This window comes from Camponotus floridanus, unplaced genomic scaffold, assembly GCF_003227725.1.
Source record: "Camponotus floridanus strain SB8 unplaced genomic scaffold, Cflo_v7.5 scaffold23, whole genome shotgun sequence".
Taxonomy (NCBI): domain Eukaryota; kingdom Metazoa; phylum Arthropoda; class Insecta; order Hymenoptera; family Formicidae; genus Camponotus; species Camponotus floridanus.
The window spans coordinates 1,352,627-1,375,807 of record NW_020229359.1 but is presented as its reverse complement, the minus strand read 5'-3'; the positions used below and the strand labels follow the sequence as shown (position 1 = coordinate 1,375,807).

At 29.5% G+C, this 23,181-nt stretch overlaps 1 protein-coding gene across 2 annotated transcripts; it reads right to left on the bottom strand.

The window, feature by feature from the left end:
* Positions 1 to 4,967: 4,967 nt before the first annotated feature.
* LOC105257346 (sorting nexin-8) lies at positions 4,968 to 22,410 on the bottom strand. Of its 2 annotated transcripts, XM_011267906.3 has the most exons (9): positions 22,125 to 22,410; positions 20,723 to 20,850; positions 10,852 to 10,984; positions 8,406 to 8,596; positions 8,121 to 8,238; positions 7,497 to 7,956; positions 6,113 to 6,329; positions 5,609 to 5,797; positions 4,970 to 5,292 (listed from the first exon to the last, which is right to left on the bottom strand). In XM_011267906.3, exons 1-9 carry the CDS (start codon positions 22,147 to 22,149, stop codon positions 5,209 to 5,211), a joined length of 1,545 nt encoding a protein of 514 aa, XP_011266208.1. In that variant the 5' UTR covers positions 22,150 to 22,410; the 3' UTR covers positions 4,970 to 5,208. The 2 variants fall into 2 exon arrangements, with proteins under 2 accessions (XP_019884954.1, XP_011266208.1); XM_020029395.2 differs by lacking the exon at positions 22,125 to 22,410 and having other exon boundaries at positions 4,968 to 5,292; positions 20,723 to 21,208.
* Positions 22,411 to 23,181: the final 771 nt, after the last annotated feature.

Here is a 23,181-nt window from a genome sequence, read left to right as displayed (position 1 = left end):
CCGTATAAAAATAGCCGGCAAAATTTTCCGTTGATTCCTCCACTTTCCTTCTCTATAAAATCCGACAAAATGAAACGAATGGATTTGCTGATCCACAATATCGTTGCATTTGGCGAACGTTTCTCCGAAGTAAAGCCTCGATTATGAATTTGGTTATTGTACAAATGTTCAAAATAATAGATAATATTTAATAGTCTGATTGCACCGACAATCTTAATTAACAAACTTTATTTAACGATTATCATTCTGTTCCCGAATATAGAGGGAAATTTATCGAGTTGAATCAACACAATATCTGTGGTTAAATCACGTTTAATCGCGCAAACAGAACAAATATTATATATTATATTAACACTATTCCATCCACGCTGCCGTTCTAGTGGAAACAAGAAATATGGTAAGTCGATTTCAGCAAATAGACAATTCTGATCGAGTTGTAATCGCGCACGTGTCAACGATTGCAACGAACAATTTTCTGGAGAAACATCCTTTCAAAAAAATAGCGGTTGCGTCTTTAATTGACGCTTTATACGTCCAATTATAAGATACAAATGCGTAACTTTAATCATATGAGCTTCCTTATGTACCAGCGTAAGTAAAATCTTGCAAACGAGGTGCGCGAGGAAGAATAACGAACACGAAAGAGAAAAAAAGAGATTGTCAAAGGGAATCCTCTTAACGAGCCGCACTCGCCCAGCTGGTCACGATAACGAGACAATTCTATACCTTGCTGCATTTTGATGCAGGATTATGCACTATTACAGCGCTAGAATAACCGCAGGACTTCAGAAATCCTTTAAATTCAGAAGTCTTTTAAAATAGAAAAATATCACTAGGAGATAAGAGAAAAACACTAAGAACGTAAATAATTATTATTATATTTAATAGATTATTTTATTCTCACACACATGAAATTATAATTCTCTTTAATTCGTATTGTGAAATCTGAGATATGTATATTTATTCGCGATATCTTGTTGTAAAATTTCGTTTCATTCTCTTTGTGTGATTTTATCGATCTAGAAAATCCGTCAAAAAATCATATATTTTTAATCAATATTTATGTATACATTTGTATATCTTTTATATGAAAAAAGTATTCTATTTTATTTTATGACAGTAACTTGTTCACACTTTTTCGAACAAATAAATCTCGAGTTTGATTATTTGACTGACATCTAACAGTGCTTAAGCTTTAACACCGAAAATTGTTCGTTTTTATTTTCATCTCACCCTCATCCTTGATAAGTCACTGAGAAAATTTATGGAGCAATTCGTAAAAAGTGACGCGGTTCACTTTATTCGAAGAAAAAGTCACGTTCTATGAAATTTAGGAGAGATATTGCAAATAAAATAATAATAAAATAATAATAAACATTTTTAATTAAATACATGAAATTGATAGAATTATTTTATTGATATCTCATATTTTTGTATGTGCAAATCCCGAAACAATACACAAATTAATAAACATCAGAATTATATGTGATAAAATTTCAAACTTAACGAAAAGTTTTAATTCTCAATTCAATTCTCAATTTACGCATTTCTACAAAACAGCGTATATAAATAGATGCACATAATAAAATAATAATAAATATTTATAATTAAATGTGTGAAGATAAATAGAAGTATTATATGATATCCCATATTTTTGTGCAAATCCTGAAACGATAAACAGACTAACAAAAATAAGAATTTAATGCATATAATTACAAAACAAAATTACTAATAAATTTTATCCAACGTACCAATAAATTTAATGGAAGTTTTCGATTCTTAATTCAAAATGTTGAAACATTTCTTCAAAATAGCATATAAAAATTCAAACGGACTCAAATGAAATAATAATAAATATTTTTAATTAAATATTGAATTGATAAAATTATTATACCGATATCTCATATATATGCCAATCCTAAAACGATAAATAGATCAACAAAAACAAGAATTATAAAAGCGATATTTATATATCATTGCAAAATTCAAACGTGCTAGTAAACTTGGGGGAAGTTTTCGATTCTCAATTCAATATTTACGAAATAACATCCAAACAGACACAAATAATAATAAACATATTTAATTGTGTGAAATTGCTAAAACTATTATATTGGTATCCCATATTTTTGTATATCCAAATCCCGAAAATCCGAAATGATAAATAAATCAACGAGAAGTTATAAATGATATATATAATTGCAAAATTAGAAAGTCAGTAAACTTAGGGGAAATTTTCGTCTTTCAAATCAATATCTATGCATTTCTACGAAACGGCATATAAATGCAAGCAGACGCAAATAAAAAAGAAGTCGTAGACGAGAGTACTGTCCGAAGCCTTCGAAGTACTCTATTTAAGTGATGAAATTAAACGAGACGAGAAAAGTAAGGTAACGTAAAGATAGGCAATAGGGGCGACCGATGCGAAGAAGGAAGGGGATCGTGAGAAAGTGCACAAAGGAGACGAATTAGTCGGTATTGCTTGAGGCGCCTAATTAACGCGCTACGTTACTACGGCCGTTCCTCTTCATCATTACCTGAAAACTGCGCCGCACTCTTCCGGAGCCGGAATTCCTTTGATGTCAACGGGCGGATGAGGGAGAGGCAAGCGGCGCCGGCGGAAGAAAGCAGGGGAATAGGATACACCTGAGTCACGCGTGACTTTCTCAAAAGTACGCGTACAAAGTGTGGACGAAAACAAAGTGGCCGACATTGTCGAGGAAAATTGCCCTTGCAATGTTCAGTAGTCGCTTTCTTGTTGTTGATCATCGTACGCTCCTTCCGCTCGATTTTTCGAAGAGCTTGGGGAGAAACAAGAGGGAAAGAGGGAGGAAGCCGTTTATTCCTCGAGTCGTTCTCAATTGCTCGTCGAGAACGTTATCTGATGATGTTGGCATTCAAGTGCGACGAGAGTGCTCTCCGCAATGGTCGCGAAGGGTTCTTTTGTACGTGACGAAGGGTCGACCAAGAATCGCGTCCCAGTGCCAATTAATCATCAAACTGCAACGCTAATTACGCTCCATTAATGATCTTTATAAATTACCTATTGGGGAAAGACAAAGAGAATTTTGTAAATCATCGTTATATAATAATAATATTAGTATAATAATATTAGTATACGTATATGCATATATATATATATATCAATATTAATTATATTAAAATTATTGTTATATTAATATTAGTATTAAAAAAAATATATATATATATATATATATATAATTATTATAAATGTTATATAATTATTATTATATATTAATATGATTATTATCATAATAATTATTTTGAAAATTCAAACATATTTATCTTAAACGAGAAAAAGTTTGAGTTCTCATATGACAATTTTTTTTTTTTAGAAATCCATATGCGATGCAGCAATCTTTGAATTAAATATATAAATTATACAATATGCAATCAAATATACAATTATACAATATATAAATTATATAACATGAAGACTTCGACGAGCAAATTGAAAGAAATGTCGGGAATAAATGTTATTTCCGACTGGGTGAGATTCCAATGCGTTTTCCTTCTCTTCGGGTACATCGAGAAAGGTTTGGTTAACCGCCTTTAATCTAAAATGCTGGTCATCCGGGACTACCATGCGCTAGACGAGAGCGAGGATGTCGATGAAGCTTTTAAGGACCTTATTTCAAATTGATACGACTCATTCGGTCGCCTATTTACGAGGCAATGCGCTAGCTCTACGTATCGTCGGTCCTTACACAAGTGGTAAATTACCACTTTGGTGACCTAGCAATAATTAACGCCTTGCGGTAACACGTGTCCTTCAGCGACAAACAGAACGTAAAGCACAGGAATCAAGTTTCCCAGGGAAACATAATTGTTCTCTCTTTAGGAATACATCGAGATCTCTGAATATTTTTAAAATCAATTTTAATAATTAAAAAATTCATCATTAATAAATGTATGTGCATACAAGGTTCCATAATTTTCCAAGCGCCCTTCGAGATCATTGTACTGACATCTGTGACATTGCAGTTCAAGCTGATACAGTGGGCTACGTTATCTCCGAGAAGCGCAAAACACGTTATGCAAATTCGCTGTTTTAAATAGTAATTGCATATTTATAAATAAATTAAGAAAACATGCTGATTCACCTTGAACAAATTTATAATACGCTGCGCGATAATATTCTCTTCATCGATAATGCGATACATAATTCGATCTTTTCCTTGCCATTAAAAACACTTGCATATTAAATATTCGTCGAGAGAGACAATCATAATTTTAATCATTGTGAAATATTTAATTTAGAAAAAAATATTGGAAAGACATTTTTAAAATAACAATATATATTTCATATATCGTATATAATATTATATAAAATGAGTATTGTATACAAGTCACCTCAGAACTATTATCGATTTTTGAACTTGTAAATCCCTTAATCATTTTAAAATTAAACTTGTCTTTTCTACAAAGATTGATTAGACTTCATTCATTAAATCATAATTTTTTACATTAAACTTGTGCTGTAAGAATAGATTTTAAAGATTTGTTAAAGCAATATCTTGAGAATACTGATAATTCTGAGACACTCCATATATACATGATTGAAAATATTCATGATCAACATGGCATACATAAAAGATTTTCAAACTATTTATAATATATATATAATAACATTTTATATATATATATATATATATATATATATATATTATAAATTTTCGAATTATATACGTATATATTTACAATTGCTTAGACACTTTATATCGATACGACATATATACAACCCATAAGACCTTATGTACATAGCGATATAACAATTATTAGAGAATTAAAAATATTCACTAATCCATAAAATATATTAAGTACATAACAAGAGAAATGTCTGAAAATTGAATGCGCTCTATATATATATACATATTTGAGATTCTTATCATTATATAATTATATAAAAGATAAATATCTAATAAAAACATGATACATATGAACATGTAAGCGATATACAAAATAGTACAAGAATCTATAATCAATTAATATATGTATAACATTAATATTAGCATATAGATTCTATATGTAGTCACTGGACAAATTGAATTTTGTAACTCTTTCTTCTTCCTTCGACAATCACATAATATATATGTACCATATGTTTATTAATAATTGTATACAAATTTAGAGATTGTCAATTATTGACAGCGCATGATCTGCTGAGATAAACATGAATACTTTGCTATGCTATCCTTCGCTGGATCCGCTTGCCAACTTCTCAGGTAAACACTTAGTAATCGTCGGTTCGATTAGTTTCCACACTTCAGCCAACTATAAACAAACATTTGCATCAGCAATTTCCTTCCGTTTGTGATTCTAGAGATTTATATATGCAAGTCTCTTAATAATAAACATAATATTTTCTTAGAATATATATTTGTTATGGGATATATAATATCGCAATAAACATAATGTAGCTGATATCGAAGAAAGAAAATACATGATGCGGATCCAAAATTGATACAATTTTAAAAAGAACATGTACTATCCAACGACTTACCAAAATCCCTGTGTTTGTTTGCAAAATGAACAAATTCATTAATCAACAAATTATATAACTGAAAACCGTGAGCTGACGATGACTTACCTCGGAATGTCCGCGGATTTGTACGCTCACGAGACTCTGCAGCACGGTGGCGAGTATTTCCAGGTGTGCATGAACGAGCTGAGTCTCCATGTGCAGACACAGCAGCGAGAAGCAATTTCTCAGCTCGACGTTGGCGATAACCGATTCCTGGGAGACCATCTTGTTCTCAAGGTACTCGACAGTGTCAGCCTGAGTATACACAATCACAATACGTATACAAAATCATGCAATCTTCTTCTTCTTGTATTCGCACCGCGCGTTCGCAAACTGACAGATTATGTAACCCCCAGGAAGTTCAATTTACTCTTTACAATAACGAGTCTTTCTCTCTCTCTCTCTCCCCGCGTCTTGATTATACTACTGCTATTTCAATTGATGACGAGTAATTATACAACTGCGACAATGTGATTGCTGGTTAAATTACGCGTTTTGTTTGGATGAGCGCGAGGAGTCATGGCTAATGGTTTGCCGGCTAATGAATCTCAAATAATTTAATATACGTACGTCGGTTCCGCGAATAACACCTTGCATCTGCCGCTTCTTGAGAGATAACATAGTGGACAGGGCACGTTGATGATCGGCGTTGACACCTCGCTCGTGTCTCTCGCACAACATTCTGTGTGCGACTAAAATATCAAGAAGAAGATTCAATCTTTCGCAGACCATGGTCTCCTCTCTGACCGCCTGTTGCAGAGCTCTGCTCGATAGCAGGTTGAACTCTCTAAAATATTTTGAATTTTGTTTTATCCTGTATCTTATTTAAACGCAATCAAGAGTTTTATTAATCAAACGAGATTAAATTAAATAATTTTTTTAATTAGATATTGTCCTTTTATGAAATGTATCAAAACTACCAAATAATCTATTGAAATCTATTTATCACAAAACTTTACATTATTTAATTTTGTCCATTTGACTTTTATTTATATATATATATATATATATATATATATATATATATATATATATAAAGTGAATCTGATAAAAAATTCACTACATTGTTCTCGAAAATGATTAGAAATCTAAAAAAAGACACCCATTATTAAAATTGTAGAACAAATGAGAAATATACTATGATGATCTTAAATAATCTTGAATATCCTTGGTTTATACCTGTGTAAGAATGAAAGTTTGGAAAGATTTTTTTTATTACAATAAATATTTATTATAAATCATTAACATAAGTTTCAAAAATTTCTTCATTAAAATGTAACACTTTTTTTTTAATTGGATCATTAAATATTGAAACCAAAATACAAAAGAAATCTTTGTTTGCAGCTTGATTTGTCAATTGTATAATTACAATTCAAATGTTGAATATTTCGCAAACATAGAACTTATTTTTCAAATAACAAATTATAAAGCGAGAGTTCAATGTTTCCAAACAAATGGACTAGTAGAGGTAACTAGTAGCCCTGCATTATCCCTGCAAAATCATCAACTAGTTGCAAACTTTCATTCTGACTTATAATTTTGTATCTCAAAATATCTCGATAATGGTTTATTTTCTGAAAAGATGTTCTGATGCAAAACTCGTTAAATGTTACTGAAATAATTTAAATAATTTAAAAGTATCCCAAGGAAATTTTCTTTAGTATTTTTAATATTTATGAAAAAGACTCAAGGTTACTTAAAATCACTATAGTAGGTATATCCTTCTATTTGTCTTATAATGGGCGCTTTTCCTTATCTCTAATCGTTTAAAAAAATGTGGTGAACTTTTATCAAATTCACCTTGCACATAAATGTTATTTATTTTTAGAACTAATTTAAAAAAATACAGGCAAGTGTGATTTTATTTTAGACCCTTTAAAATACAAAAATAAGAAAATGACTATTATGATAACGTGAGCTCACAAATACGATTCACGTTATTCTTAATTCTTACTTTGAGATTACATGAAAGCCCTTCTTCATGTCTTGCCAGAGACTGGAACCGCCAGTGACCCAAGTACCGGTGCCATGCTGTTCCGCCGCCAAAGTGCTCAGCTGATTGCCGAGCTCGGCCATATCCACGGCGTAATTGTGCGATCTGATTGCCAGATTGTCGGCGATATGCTTGAGTCGCGAGACCCCGAAAAGTATCACGCGTATCTGATCGCGACTGTTCGCGAACTCGGTTAGCGTCTCGGGCGGCATCAACTCCTTCGCTCTGGACGATAGTTCCGATGTCGCGAACTCATCTGGGACGCGTTTAAATACCTCGCGGATCTTATACTGCGTTTCGTCGCCGGTGAACGTGAAGAAGAACTGTACGATCGGGTCCCCGCTCACCACCGGATGGCGAGCGATTAGTGTAAGAAACCGCAATAAGGAACGCCGCCTTTCCTCGAGAAATTGTGAGTCCGCTACATACATATATAAAGGAAGTGAAATGAAAAACGAGTTCCTCGAAAATATCTTACGTTCAATATATTAATTATAAAATTATAATATAATGATGATATAATGTATATGCATTTTTTTCCGTATTGTTCAAACGAATAGGCATATGTATATGTGTTGTATTCACCTCCCACGATCTTCTTCGGTGGTAATTTGGGTATCAATCTATAAGGAAACCGGGCCAAAAGGAGATCGTACAGTGACACGAAGTCATTATAACGTCTGTAGACCACAGAATTGAATCTCTAAAAAACACAAACAAAATACTCCATATTACTAATTTATATTCTTCGTTGCGATATAGTCTTCTTATATTACTAAAAATTATCTGAATAATTTTATTATAACGTTAATTTTCCTTTATATGCTCTCCTATTTATATAAACATACATGCGCGCGGACTTTATAGTACCTTACTAGTGACTTGATATTCCACGTGCTTCAGGAAAATACCCTTTTTCTCGGGAACAAGGTTGACCTCGATAATGTCGAGATTGCAGATGTCCGAGTATGTGTGACTCAGCTTGGTTGGATTGCCTCTGTGCAGCCTCTGCGCCAATAACGTCACTTCCGACAGATCACCCAGGACAGGCACGGGTAATTCTGCGAATAAGAAAATCTTCTCAAGCGAAGGACGCATTGTTTGACAGTCATATTCAGTGAAGAGATGACAATTGCATAATTATGAAGTAGCAATTGCATAATTATGAATAAAATTCGAGATATATTAAGTTTAACGAATTAAACTCTTGAGGGGGTGACTAAATATCCCGGATTTCAAGGCAATATTCTCTTGTCTAATCTCGGCTTGCGTGTATCTCTTCGTTTTTGAGATTTTTTTATGTTCATAAATTTATAAATTTGTCCATTCATTTATTAAAAATTCGCTTTATATTCATAACTTTAACATATATTTTTATATTTTTACTTAAATTGAACATATATTTTATACTTAAATACTTTTATATAAATAATCATTTTATGGCACTTTAAATAAAATTTATTAAAAATTGAAAAATATTAAAAAACAAATATATATATTTTTCAACAGTATTTATTTATCTTTGCTTTGTGAAGGAATATTTTTCGTTTTATTGTATAATTTTGTCTTTTTTTTAAATATTATAAAAATGTCCTTAAATATTATAAAAAAGTTTTCGTTCACTTTGTCATCTCACCAAAAAATGCGATTACTATAACTGAAGTAACGAATTCGACGAATATAAAAGAAATATATAAAAATAGGAATATAAAAATTATATGTAAAATATACAAAAAATATAAAAAAATTTTAAAAACAAACAGGATTAGTTTATATTATTTTCTTTTCTTTCCGTGTCCTTTCAATGTCTGTTCTACTTTGACGGGGAACAAGATCTCACGGCATTATTATTCCTTTACCGTGGCAAATAATCATCGTCGCCGCAACCTCGATAACGAAAGAGTCTCCTGACCTCGCGATACCTTACTACAGCGACGCTTATTGCGTTCCCACAGTCTCTCTTACTATTCACTATCATAAAATCATTTTTCTTCCATACATTTATAATTTGACATTGTATAATAAGAACGAACAAAAGTGTTTCAAAACAAGAAGGAAGTTTTCATCATCAAACTTTTATTTTCGTATCAAGCTATTGAACTATATTAAAATTTTTTTCTGTCTCGTATATATAAAAAAATATGAATCTTCAGAATCTCATAGAAACATAATCATTAATAATAATAAACATTTATATAAAATTTATATAAAATAATTATATAAAATTATTTATATAAAATTATTCCTTTTTTCAAACAGATTAGCAGACGCGCGTATAAGTAAGAATATAATTTTATTAACACACGCGTAAGAAATAATAAAATAATAATAAATTAATCATTAATAATTAATTCAAATGATTCAAATATACAGATCATAATGAATAGTCGTATTTCATTTCTTTTTATTAACACATTAAAGTAAAAACTTCTACACAATACACTTGACAGTACATGCAGTAGCGACCGAGACAATATTCTGACAGGAAGTTGCAGTTGTATTTTCTTGAACTAACAATAGAATACGAAGATATGCAACTTTCTAGCGATAAGCAAAACAGCAATGATTTTACTGGTCAATGACTCCTGGTAATACCTACAGGTTTCTTGATATGTCAGCGAGCCACATTCACGTGCATTATCTAAGTACCTGTCCGATAATAGATTTATTCAAGACCTACTTTCTCAGTGCAGTTTATATTAAGGCACGGAAGATCATACATATTTCGTGGCATATTTTACTTGCGGGGTAAATTACGTATTTATAGTTATAAAAAATAAAAAATTAAAGTTATAAAAAATAATTGTTGTATAAAAGTTCTGAATTAAATTCAATACAAGCGCGTAATTTTTCTCGTTCAGCGAAATGTTGATTATTTCTGATTAAATAATCAATTCTAATCATTGTTATTGATATTCTTATCTTATCCATTATAGTCGTAAAAGTTTTTTATCGATTAGAAGGATATACGCAATATTAAGAATATAAAATAATCAGTTTAATCTGTTTGAAAAATATGTTATTTAAATACTTCTGGAAAATTTTTCTTGATACGTTCTTAAAAAGTCTTTCCCTTCTTTGCTAAAAATTATATTTTTATCTTTTTCTTATATTTAAATATCATTTCACTGGCAAATTTTTCTCAAAATTAATTTATAAAACTTTTTTTTAAATTATTGACAAAAATAATTATAATTGAAATGAATATTTATAAAGTTAAAAATTCTGATTTTTTTAAGTAGTTTAAATTTTATCAAGGTTAGTATCTTGTGTTGTAAATTAAAAGATTAGTAATTTAGAGGTTGATTCGGCTAACCTTGAGATTCGGAATTTTCCAACAGCTTATCGCTAGGTTGCTTTCCTTGTTGAGCGAAGGCGACAAGAGCAAGTCCCTTGTAGAGTCCACTTCTCGTAAGATAACCCGTCTTACTGTCTACTTGTTTCCATATCTGAAGAGGAACAGAGAAACCGTTTTAAACGTACCGTTTCGATTGTATTTCTATTTTAGAGAAATATTTCAATATTAGTATTATATAACTCTATAATTCGACATTTACAAAATATTTATAAAATATTTATTAAATATTTATAAAATAATTTCAATTCTAAATAAAATTCTAACTAAAATAATCGTCAAAAGTACAGGCGACTGTTTTCTTCTCGAAAAATATCGCAAATGATAAAAAAAAAAGTTTATGACACCGAGAAAGCGCCAATCATACATGTCACATACGAATAACGGCACAATAGTAAACTCTGTGTGAACGAAGCTTAAAGATTAGGCCATAAATGAAAGTAACTGCATTCCGTGGATTTTTCTACGTGCCGCACCATTCCACCTCTGCTTCCATTTTCACTCGCGTCTCTCTCCTCCCCCTATCCCCTCTTTTCTTATTTTACGCGCGACACTTTGGCTCGCTTCCTTACCCCTTCCCCTCATCTTCATCTGAATTCGAAGTAACCGCGAGGTGCATGATGAGTGCATGCGAACTTAGATCGAGGACAAGAATATACAAAGATGTAAATATCAACAAACAGGAAAGGCCTTCATTCCTTAATTTAATTGCTATAATTTAGGGATAAATACAGATATGTACGTACATACAATAAAGAAATTGAATGGTGTACTTTTAAAATTGTAGAGATTTGTTATTAAAATTAAATTTAATATATAACTTTACTAAAAATAAATTTAATAAATTTATACAAATAATACTTAAATAACTTTATATTGATCATGAGTTTTGAGAAGGGAGAGAGAAAGAGAAAAAGAAAGAGAGAGAGTGTGTGTGTGTGTGAGAGAGAGAGAGAGAGAGAGAGAGAGAGAGAGAGAGAGAGAGAGAGAGAGAATGGAAGATACATTTACACTAAAAGTATTTCACTGATGCTTTGTGCAAGAAAAATGATCTGAATAGAGAAAATACGGTCGAAAAGAGCAGGCATCCATCTACGCCACTGTGGGCACCCTTGCTCTCTCATTGCTCCCTCTCGAGTGTGTCGTTAAACCTTAATCGTCGATCAAGTTCAAGCCGGGAGTAAAGCCCGACAATAATAGATTCTCCATTTTAGCTACGTGTGCAAACAAACAGCAAAAATCTACTTGGGTAGAGATGTAAATAGAAAAAAACAAAATGTTTTTCTGTTTCACAAAATATGATTTTTCTTTGTGGAAAAAAAACTTTTTTTTTCAAAATTTTATTTTATTTTATTTTTTTTCAGATGTTTGATATATTTTTATATTTTGATTATTAAAAGTTGATTTTTCATTATTTTTATTTTTTATTATTATTTATTATTTTCATATATTTATTTATTATATATGATTTTTTTATAATTAATTAAATAATTTTAATATTAAAATGTACTTTTGTTGGCAGCAATCGAGAGTTTTTTTTTATTTATTATTAATTTAAATGATAGATTCGAACTACTATTATTTTATAAGAATGTAGATTGCATTCAAATTGACTATATTATGTAATTTTTTTTATTATTTTAAATTAAATACATTTAAAAAAAAATAAAGAAATTGAACTTGAAAGAATTCTTTTTTAGATACAAACTTATAGTTCATATATAATTTTTAAAAATATATACTTTATATATCATTACTTTAATATAGTAAAAAAATTAAAGTTCCTATGTTTTGAATTTATTTGTTTTTCGAGAGTAATTTTAATAAATTAATGAGAGTTTTGGGATTAAAATGATATCAAATATGATATAATTTGGATAATTTTTAATTAGATGTATAGTAAAGTTTTGCTATGCGTTTAGCTGAAAATTAACCAAATGTCATGATGGATAATTTACAAAACTCACATTAGTTTGTATAAAATCATTTTCGAAACAAGATAAATTAAAAATATAAAAACTTTAGTTTCTTTATTAACAAAAAAATATGAGAAGAACAATATTATAATATTAATTAATATTATATTTAAAAAATAATAAAATTTGTTTTCAACAAAAAAAAAGAAACATATTTTTCTTTCAACGTTTGTTTTTTACTAAAAAAAAAAAACAACGGTTTTTTTACATTTATATGCTCGATAAATTCAAGTATGTTTTTTATTAGAAAGAACGTGATACAAGTTGAATGAATGAAAAGAAAAAAAATGAGGACGAAATCGATAGAGATATATCGATTAGAAGAAAATATCAATGTGCATATATTGTTGAAAAGGAGAATGTAAAAGGAAGAGAAGAATGTGGGTGCTTAAAAAGAATATATATATAATTTAATATAATAAAAAAGTTAAAGTTCTTATATTTTTAATTTGTTTTTCGAGAGTAATTTTAATAAATTAATGAGATGTACTTGTACATCACATCACAAAACATCTCTCTCTCTCTCTCTCTCTCTCTCTCTATATATATATATATATATATATATATATATATATATATAGATGTTTTGTGATGTGATATACAAGTACACGGGAATGTATACAAAACAAGTTGCAAAACACCATGTAAAGAAATTTATGATGGAAGAGAGATGAGAGAGCGATATTACGCTGAGAAACTGTTATCTGACGCACGACAAGGTATATATTCGTTATGTCTTATATGTTGTGTACCCACAAAATTTTATCGTTATCATTATTATACATATAATAAGATAAAAAAATAAAGAATGACCTGTGTCTGTTATCGCATAAATTTTTTTACGCAAGCGACAGATATTATATGCATAACTTGTTATAAAGCCACATTCCTCGATTATTCAGTTATAGAATTTTAACAAAAGATTATTGAATATCAACAAGAACTAATATTTTTTCAAATTCGAGAAAAAAAGGATTGTTCCGTGTCCAATCTTTCTTCTTCTTTTCTGTTTGGAAAATGTAAAAGATGATCATAATTTCGATTTTCAAAAATAAAAAAATATTTTTTATGTTTGCAAAGATATAAAAAAAACACACAGAGTGCTTTCGCGCGAAAACGAGGGAGTATATTAACATTCGTGTCAATAAAACTGGATACGATCTCTCTCTCTCTCTCTCTCTCTCTCTCTCTCTCTCTCTCTCTCTCTCTCTCTCTCTCTCGTGCACGCGCGCGAAACGAATATAATATTCATATAAGGACGTATGTGAAATACACAAGCCCCGTAACGAGAGCCATGTGTGTTTCGCCATCACGCAACATTTCAACGCGAGATAATTATGCGCAGGCACTGAACCAGCCAACAACTCATCCTCATCTCTCATTTGCGTACCTGAAGTATATAATCTGAGAAGACGATGCTCAAACATCCCGCTACGGATATACACCTACATACGATAGCAACATACATGTGTTTGAAATGACATTTAAATTTCCATTTTCACAAAACTAATCGAGATATCAAAGGAAAGAATTTACTGTACCCGATATCAATTAATACATCACAGTAGCACGTATATTTATTTGCGAATTGGAAATTATTTGATAATAATTAAAAATTGAGAAAGAATAATAAATTGTGAAGATTAAAAAAAAGATTTTATTTAATAGAAATTTAGAATAGAAAGTAGAATTTATTTAAAAATTTAGAATAGAAAGAATTTAGAATAGAATATAAATTAAAAAATTTAGAATAGAAATTTAGAATAGAATAGAAATTTAAGAAATTTAAAAATTTAGAATAGAATAGAAATTAAAAAATTTAGAATAGAATAGAAATTTAGAATAGAAAGTAGAATTTATTAAAAATAATTTTACAATATGAATTAAAAAACAAAACGAAAAAATTGTTGACCAATTTATTTATTTATCGTTGTTTCGTAAGAGAATATTTTTTGTTTTCATTTCATTGTATATGTATGGTAAATCGTATGTAAAGTAAATTGTGAAAAATAAAAAAAAAATGCGTCTTGATGGCAACGCAAAAAGAAAATTTTTGTCCTTTGGCGCTTTTCCTTCTAACGGGGAATATTTTTAGATATAAAAGTATCATATATATATATTGCGTGCCAATGCGGAAGACGGTAATCAAACGATTTCACCTAACAGGAAGACGACCCGTATGTCGTACGTTAAAACATACCGGCTGCTATTACGTTGAACTTGTTTCCAACGTTGGGAATGGATATTAGGGATGCCCGCGGAAGTATCAGCGGTTAATCCATTCTATTTAATTGAGGCAACATAAAATTATATGAGCGCGGAGTAAATCATGTTTGCGAAAGTCTAGAGAAAACGAGAGATACCGTTTTATTCTTTTTCTCATTCTCCCTGTGTAAAAAATGAGAAAAGACCATGGAAACTTTTCATACATTCTTCATTATTCTAGGATAGATTTAATAGCGTTATACTTACGATAAATTAATTAATATTTTAAAAAATCACGCTTATTATATCGTATATTGTAGCAAAAAAAATACAATGAAAAATAACATCAATTATACTCCTTTTCCAGATATGATTTATGTTTCATATACATATCATATAAAATAGAGAATAATTTTCTTCGTATAAAATAAAATGTAATTTCTTTCAAAATATCGTGAGAATATAAATCGTCAATACGTAATCATAAGTGTTCGATTGCTTATAATATCTCTACTATTAATTTATAAAAGTAATCGTGCGTGATGGATCATCAACCGTAAACGTGACAATCCAAAAAAAAGGAGTGCAATCTAATATAAACACTTCACAATATGCGTATAATAATCGACACATGAGATAATCTACGATTAAAGTAATTTGTGAGTGTGTATGTATGTGTGTGTGTGTGTGTGTGCTCTGTTTGTATTTATTTATGCAATACATAATAATGTTATTCTAAAATGCGCTACTGATAATTACTCGCGATAGAGATTATAACGATAATATCTCATTATGTATAATAATCCATAATTCATCATTGTATATTATAATTTATATCTACATACGTAATCATCTTACATTATAATCTATAAAGTAATAGAAAAATTTAAAAATATTTTATATAACAATATTCTGCACAATTAGGACATTATTATTATTTTTATTATTTTTATTTTTTTATTATTATTATTATTATTATTATTATCGATATTAGTAATATTTAATTACATTTAATTATTATTAAATAAATTTCATTTTATTTAGAAATTAATTTTAATTAATATTAATATTATTATTAATAAATATTCTGTATAAATAATCTGTATGTTAAAAATTTAATGTGACCTGTATAGTAATAATGAATTTCGCATTAACTACAATATTATTTATTAATAAAAAATGAAAACTTTATCTTTTTAGAAAAAAATATATTTGCCTTTTTCATATTATTTTTATAGTTTCATACCGGGATAATATGTCGACATTATTGCCTTAAAAATTGCTTACTGATTTTAATTTCAATGACAAATTACTACCTTAAAAATTCACGTTGTAAATTTTAAAATATTTTATATGCAGCAAATTATTATGCTATTCACGAGACGAAATACACCTCGGCGCGGCCCTGCGTAATACTATTTTGATTGTGTTGTTAGTACAATGAACGAGAGACAGACACGAACGTCGCGATACAACGTGACAAATTTAACTGTTACGGAGTTGATATTGATTTTTATGTGAAATCTCTGCAAAACAAGTTTTTAATTTGCGTTACTTTCTCGGAGCTACCGTGGATGCGTATTCAAATTTACGTAAATTCATATATTTTCGAAAAATGTCTGCATCTTATAAAACTTTAATGCTATGAAATGTTACATGGCCTATCCATATGCAAAATATTTAAAAAAAATTAAGATGTATTGTTAAGTAATGTAAGATGTATTGTTAAGTAATGTAAGATGTATTGTTTTTTATAAATTTTTTTTTCATATATTAATATAAAAAATTTAAATCAAAACTTAAATATTTTTGCCAAAATTATTTAACTGACAATTCAAAGATTAATTTTTTCGATAGATAAAAGGCGCCTAAGGTTGAATATGCTAGAACATGTTTATAATGTTGTCGCGAGCAACAGATTGTTCGCGTCGATACGGTTGACCCTGCCACGTAATCTTGCATCATTATGAAGGGGCGTCCATCGTTATCGTCGACAGGCATGTTGTCGAAGATGATAAAATTTTGTTCCTGATACGGTGTCTGCGAAATGTGTTAATTATTTTTTCTTTTTTTAAAAAGTTAAATAGTGCCATATTGCTTGCATAATGCGACACTATGTAATTGATATTGATAGCGTTTCTCGTGGAATTAAACCGTGAATGAATAGACTGGTTCGATAAAAAGCGAGATATACATCTCGATTGCAAATATTAACACTACATAATGATGCAGATTAGTACAACAGACTGGCATTATCCAGATTATAATTTGAATATTAGAAAATAAAAGCTACTTAAGAGAGGAATAAGTTTTTTAATCGCGTATTTTTCCCGCAAATAAAAAATTGAATAGAATTATTAAAGTTTTCTAAATATTTGATCTGAGAAAATGCTTAAAGGCGAATTTTAATACTTTTAATAATTCTGTACCAAGCATATCATTTCATGAAGATAAATTGAAATGTTATCGCAACTGTTAGTAACGATATAATATTGCATGAGACATGATGAATAATTATTACCCGGAAAATATAAACTCCAGAGATAGAAATAAAAAGTAAAAATATAAACAAAATGAGAGAGAGAGATTTCTTTTTTATAAAATATATTCTTGTGAAAAAAATAAGCTTTGTCTTTTGCAATTTTTTTTCAAATTTTTAACATTTTTATATTTTGATTATCAGAAATTGATTTTTTATTTTTATTTTATTTTTTTTTAAATTTCTTAGATGATAGATTTGAACATTATTTTAAATACAGATCGCATTCCAACTGACTAGATACTTATATAATTATCTTTATATTTATATTATATTTATATTATATTTATTTATATTATATTTTTATTATATAATTATCTATATATTTTTAATTAGATACATTTATATAATTACTATTTTTAATTAGATACTTATGTAATTACTATTAATTAGATAAATTCTCCAAAGACAAATAAAAATTGAACTTGAAAATTGAAAATGTCTTTATGATAGATACAAAAACGCAATATAATTTTATAAGTGTACTTTAGTTACTATGGATTAAAATTATATCAAATACGATATAATTCGGATACTTTTTAATTAGATGCATAATATAAATTTTTGTTATCTAACCAAAATGTTTTCTAATCAAAAATTACCCAAATTTTATCGTCTTTGATGTAATTTGAATAAAAGTCTCATTAATTGGTTAAAAGTATTTTTAAAAAAAGATAAATTAAAAATCTAAGAACTTAAGTGTTTCTCGTTTATTACATTTAAAAAAAGAAAAATAATATTATAGTAAAAAAAAAATATTAGAGTTTAGTGAAGTAATCAAATTATTACAGAGTTTAGTGAAGTAATCAAATTATTACAGTTATTTTTTGTTTTGTATTAAAAAAAGAACAACTGTTTTTTTTACATCTTAATCAATTCACTTGAAATTTCCAATACTGCATTCCAAGACGCAATCCTAAGTCCGATAATATATGCGCGAATTTATATTTAAACACGAAGTACCAGTAATGCATTCAGAGACATAAACTGACTCATTATTATCTTCGTAAATGACATGCACGATTATTGAATTTTTTCTTGGAAAAGTAAAGGTCGCGTTTAATGACTGAAATGCATTTACGTATATTGCATGGCATCGGTAACATGAGAAACGCTTTATTATAGATCCAACAAATTATCCTGTCAACCTCAATAGTTCCACGTATTCCTAAACTGGTGCGATTCCTAAACGGATTCCTAAACTACTCTGCGATCTAAATGACAAAAAACCAGGTAAAAAGACTGTTAAATACATTCACAAAATTATGCGAAAAATTAAAGATCATTGAAGAAAATTTCTTCAAGTTGTCCTTTTCGACTTATCCTTGAATAAGCGATAATCGTTAACGTGAAATTTCTTGCTCTGAGGTTGAAAGTAACTGCCTCTTAATGCATATAAAATTATAATAGATAAATGTAACTGCCTCTTAATGCATATAAAATTATAATAGATAAATGTTAATTGATGGTTTTTAATGTTTTTTTAAAATGTATGATAAGTTTTCGTTGCATTAAATCGTGCCTCGTCATTAATACTAAATAATAAATTGTAAAAATGCAAGTGATTTAGAAATGTTGAATAATCATGAAAAATGACGTCTTAAAGAATAAAAGCGAACTATAATTCTTTACTTGTAGTCATATATTTTAAGATTAATATATTAATATTTTAATAATTGTAATAAACGATGCTCACTTCAATAATTAGCTAAGATTATTCATTCATATTGTTGATTATTCATTCGCATTTTACGCAAAATATACGTGTCTTTAATGCACTATAAAATAAAAATAGAAAAAATAGTTCGTTAATTATAGCTATTATTCTCTTCGAATGAAGGAAAACGTAGAGAATAATGTAAAAGAAAAAGATGCAAGAAAAAAAATTTTTATTATGGTATTTCTTGGTATATCATGCGACACTTTGTTTCTAGTCGCGATAAATTAAAAAGAACACAAGTAGATTTCTCTTGGGAAAGGTCACGTACGGTACGCTAGAAACTGAAACCTTTTGATACGCTTACCGCATATTTAAGCTTGCTATCAGAGTTACTCTCAGTGCGATGAACTTCTTTATAATTATTTATATGAACGAAATGTTTTTTTATGCGTTCACACATTTTTATTTACTTCTGGACAGATTTACAATAAAAAATTGAAATAATTAACATTTTCTCTCGATCAATAGCAGAATTAAAAAAAACTGAGCTTTATATACATAAATATTTATTTTTTGAATAGAAATTATTTTCGATATGTGACTGATGATAAATTGTAAGATCGAATTTTTTTAATTATAAAAATTTTCTATGGAATAAATATTATATATTATATGAAATAAATGGAGATATATAAATATATTATATTTATATATATATTTATATATATTTATATATAATATATTATGGAATAAATATATTTGCATAATAAATATAATATAACTGAATAAAGATTAATCTCATTTTCTTTATAATAGATTGATATAAGATTGAGATTATAGTTGTAGAAAAACCAGGGTTGGCAAAATTCCATATTAATGAATAAAATCTATACCATAAAAATCGGTATTTTCTAGAAATAAACTAGTCTTTTTTATTAAAAATGTTAAAATAAAATCTTTTTATCCATATTTATTAATTGAAAATATTTCCTAAATTTAAGTTTTATTAAAAAAAAAATTGATAATAGATAAAGAATCGATGTAGCAAATAAATTAATCTTTTGTTAGATGTTGAAAAGCAAACGCAAGCAAGATGAAATCCGAGTAAAAACCGGAATCTATCAGTTTTTTCTACTCACTGAACTTTTGCGGCCAATCCCAGCAACCAAAAGAATAAAAAAATTAACAAGCTGTATATATCCATTATATATATATATATATATATATATATATATATATATATATATATATATATATATATATTAAATTGTAAATATAATAATATATAATATATAAATTCATTAAGAGAAAAAGAAGAGAAGGTTTAAAAAAATTATAATAAATAAAGAGAATTTAAATTATAATACATGAATATTTTCAACAGAGGTAGGAACTTTATATTTAACAATTAATGAAATTTATAAATCGGCACAGATGTAGAAGGAGCCATACCTGACTGACGATGGAACCGTTTAACTGTGACTTGACGAGGAGAGACCGGAACACCTCGAGCTTGACGTTTCCGTTGGTGGGCGAGCAAATCTTCTCGTAGACCTCTCTGTAGAACGCCGGTATAGAGCCTGGGATTCGTGCGGGAGAAAAACATGAGACAGGTCTCCTTGGCGATCTCGCCATCGCGTCGTTCGCTCGCTCTCGACGGTTGTAAACGAGGCCTTCGAGAGCGGGCGTCCGTTCGTTTCTACCCGCGATTCTATCCGTTCTCGTCGTTCGCGCGTGACGAAATGCATACAGAGTATGCACGTATGCATGTGTGTACGATCGTGTTGTATCGATCGTTTGTCTCGTAAATTAAATCGTGCGTTTGTTAAAAGGAACTTAGGGCACTTTCTCCGCGTTTCTTACGAGAAACAATTCCATCACGCCGGATTTCCTTCAAAAGAGATATTATATTTTGATATGTTTTTTACTATTTATACAAGTTTTATTTTTAAATTTATTATGTTTTCTTATGTAATAGTTTTACTATTTATGTAAAGAAAAAGTTATGTAAATCGAATGTCATAAAATTGACGAGGAAACTTTTGACGTAAAATCTTGCGTCGCGTTTTATGCGATTCCTCAATTAAATCACAAATATATTGACATTATAATTTTATGCATATATTTGTAAAAATATTCAACTTTAAAAATTAAACAATTTTGATAAATTTAACTTGACATTTTTCGATTTGTGTAGTTCGATAAAATCTTGGATCATTAATATGCTTAATGTTATCCATATGTCGCGAAGAAATGTGACACGTAATGAAATCTTTGTCAAGATAGTCATCTTCAAAGTGCTTACGAAACATCTTATATACATTTATTAGTCAGTGTTAACATAGTTACGCGAAAATCGCGACTTAACTTCCTCTTAACACCGATTATATTTCAATGACACCTTAAAGTGTAACGCGTGTCAAGCCTAAGCAGTAAACTTTTCCCCAGCATAAAGTTATTATTATTATTATTAAAACGGAAATCACGGAGATAGGATGAGACACGCGCGTTGTTACCGTTATTACCGTCGACTACCGGCCACGCATATGCGATTACGGCGTGGATGTCAAAACGTCGCGTAAAGATCAGCTGATTACTGTCGAACGCGGCGCAACTTCAAGCAACTCTCGAATAAAAAGAGAAAAACAAGTAAATCCTACAACAGCGAAATTTTCATTCTCAACAAACGAGAGACATCCGCTCCGTTCTATATTCTAAATGCACTGATAAGAAGATCGGGGTACATCCGGGGGGACGAGCCGCCGCATTTCCGACGAACGCTCTCGACGAGAACCGGTTGACCTCGCCGGGAGACCTTGTCGCGAATTGTTGGGCTCTCTCGCTCATCATTTACCGAACGACAGATCGGTCGACGCCATGTTGGATCATCCGTGGATCATCCGTGGGATCGGCGATGAGGAGGACGGTTATCGCGACGACGACGAATTTCTTTGAGGTTAGAGTCCCGTTCCGGTCGTGCGCGGGCACGTCACGGAGACGTTTGAAAGCGCGCGCACTCACACTCGCGTGCGACGTTACGATAATACGTCGACGACGGAACGTTTGTGCGTGACGTCACAAAAAGAATCACCCTACAACATGCACCGCCGCCGTATCGCGCGACACTGACGACGGGACGCCAACAACGCGGAATGTCGTGTGCCGGGACGCGATCGGGACGCTCCAGCGCATGCGCGAAGCGACGCGGTTGACAGCGCGATGTAGCATCTGCGATTGTAAAATGCGCGTAATATACTTTTTTAATTAAAATAGCATACTTTTAATTATTTTCTATTGTTTTATTAGTTTTTTTATTTCTACTTTTTATTAATCTTAAGTGAAAACAAGAACAATAATTCAATAATTGCATTTCGCTTTGAAAATCGATTAATTGATTAATCTCCTAGGAGAGCAATATAAAAATTTACACACACTTTGAATAAGTTTCTTCTACTTTTTCAATTAGCAGCATACTTTTGATTGTTTTTTATTATTTTTAATTATTTAATTATTTTTGATTATTAAATGTTGAGATTAATATACATATCTTTAGGCTGCGAAGTATAAATGCTAAGTATACAATAATGTAGGTGGAAAAATTCGTCCAATTCGGAAAGTAGAAAAGCAAAAACTATAATAAATAATAAATAAATAAAAATAATAAATAAATAAATAAAATAAATATATATTTTTTTTAGATCTACATAAGATAAGATTGAATTATATTATTCAAAATTATTTTGCTTTCATCATTGAAATTTCCATACAGCATCTGCAAGAGGCATCGTAAAATTTAATTACTCTTTTAATTACTCTTTTAAAATAGTATACGTTTAATTATTTTGTATTATTTCATTATTTTTAGTGAAAAAAAATAATTTCTAGAATAATAACTATATTTATTTTTCTTT

What these genes read in the sequence shown, in the direction of transcription:
- LOC105257346 (XM_020029395.2), bottom strand. Translation starts at nt 20,905, where the DNA reads ATGGCGAGATCGCCAAGGAGACCTGTCTCATGTTTTTCTCCCGCACGA. An exon ending in ACGGTTCCATCGTCAGTCAG is followed by an intron (nt 10,985 to 20,722) that starts GTATGGCTCCTT and finishes GTTCCTCTTCAG; the next exon opens with ATATGGAAACAAGTAGACAG. An exon ending in AAATCCGCGGACATTCCGAG is followed by an intron (nt 5,293 to 5,608) that starts GTAAGTCATCGT and finishes GTTTGTTTATAG; the next exon opens with TTGGCTGAAGTGTGGAAACT.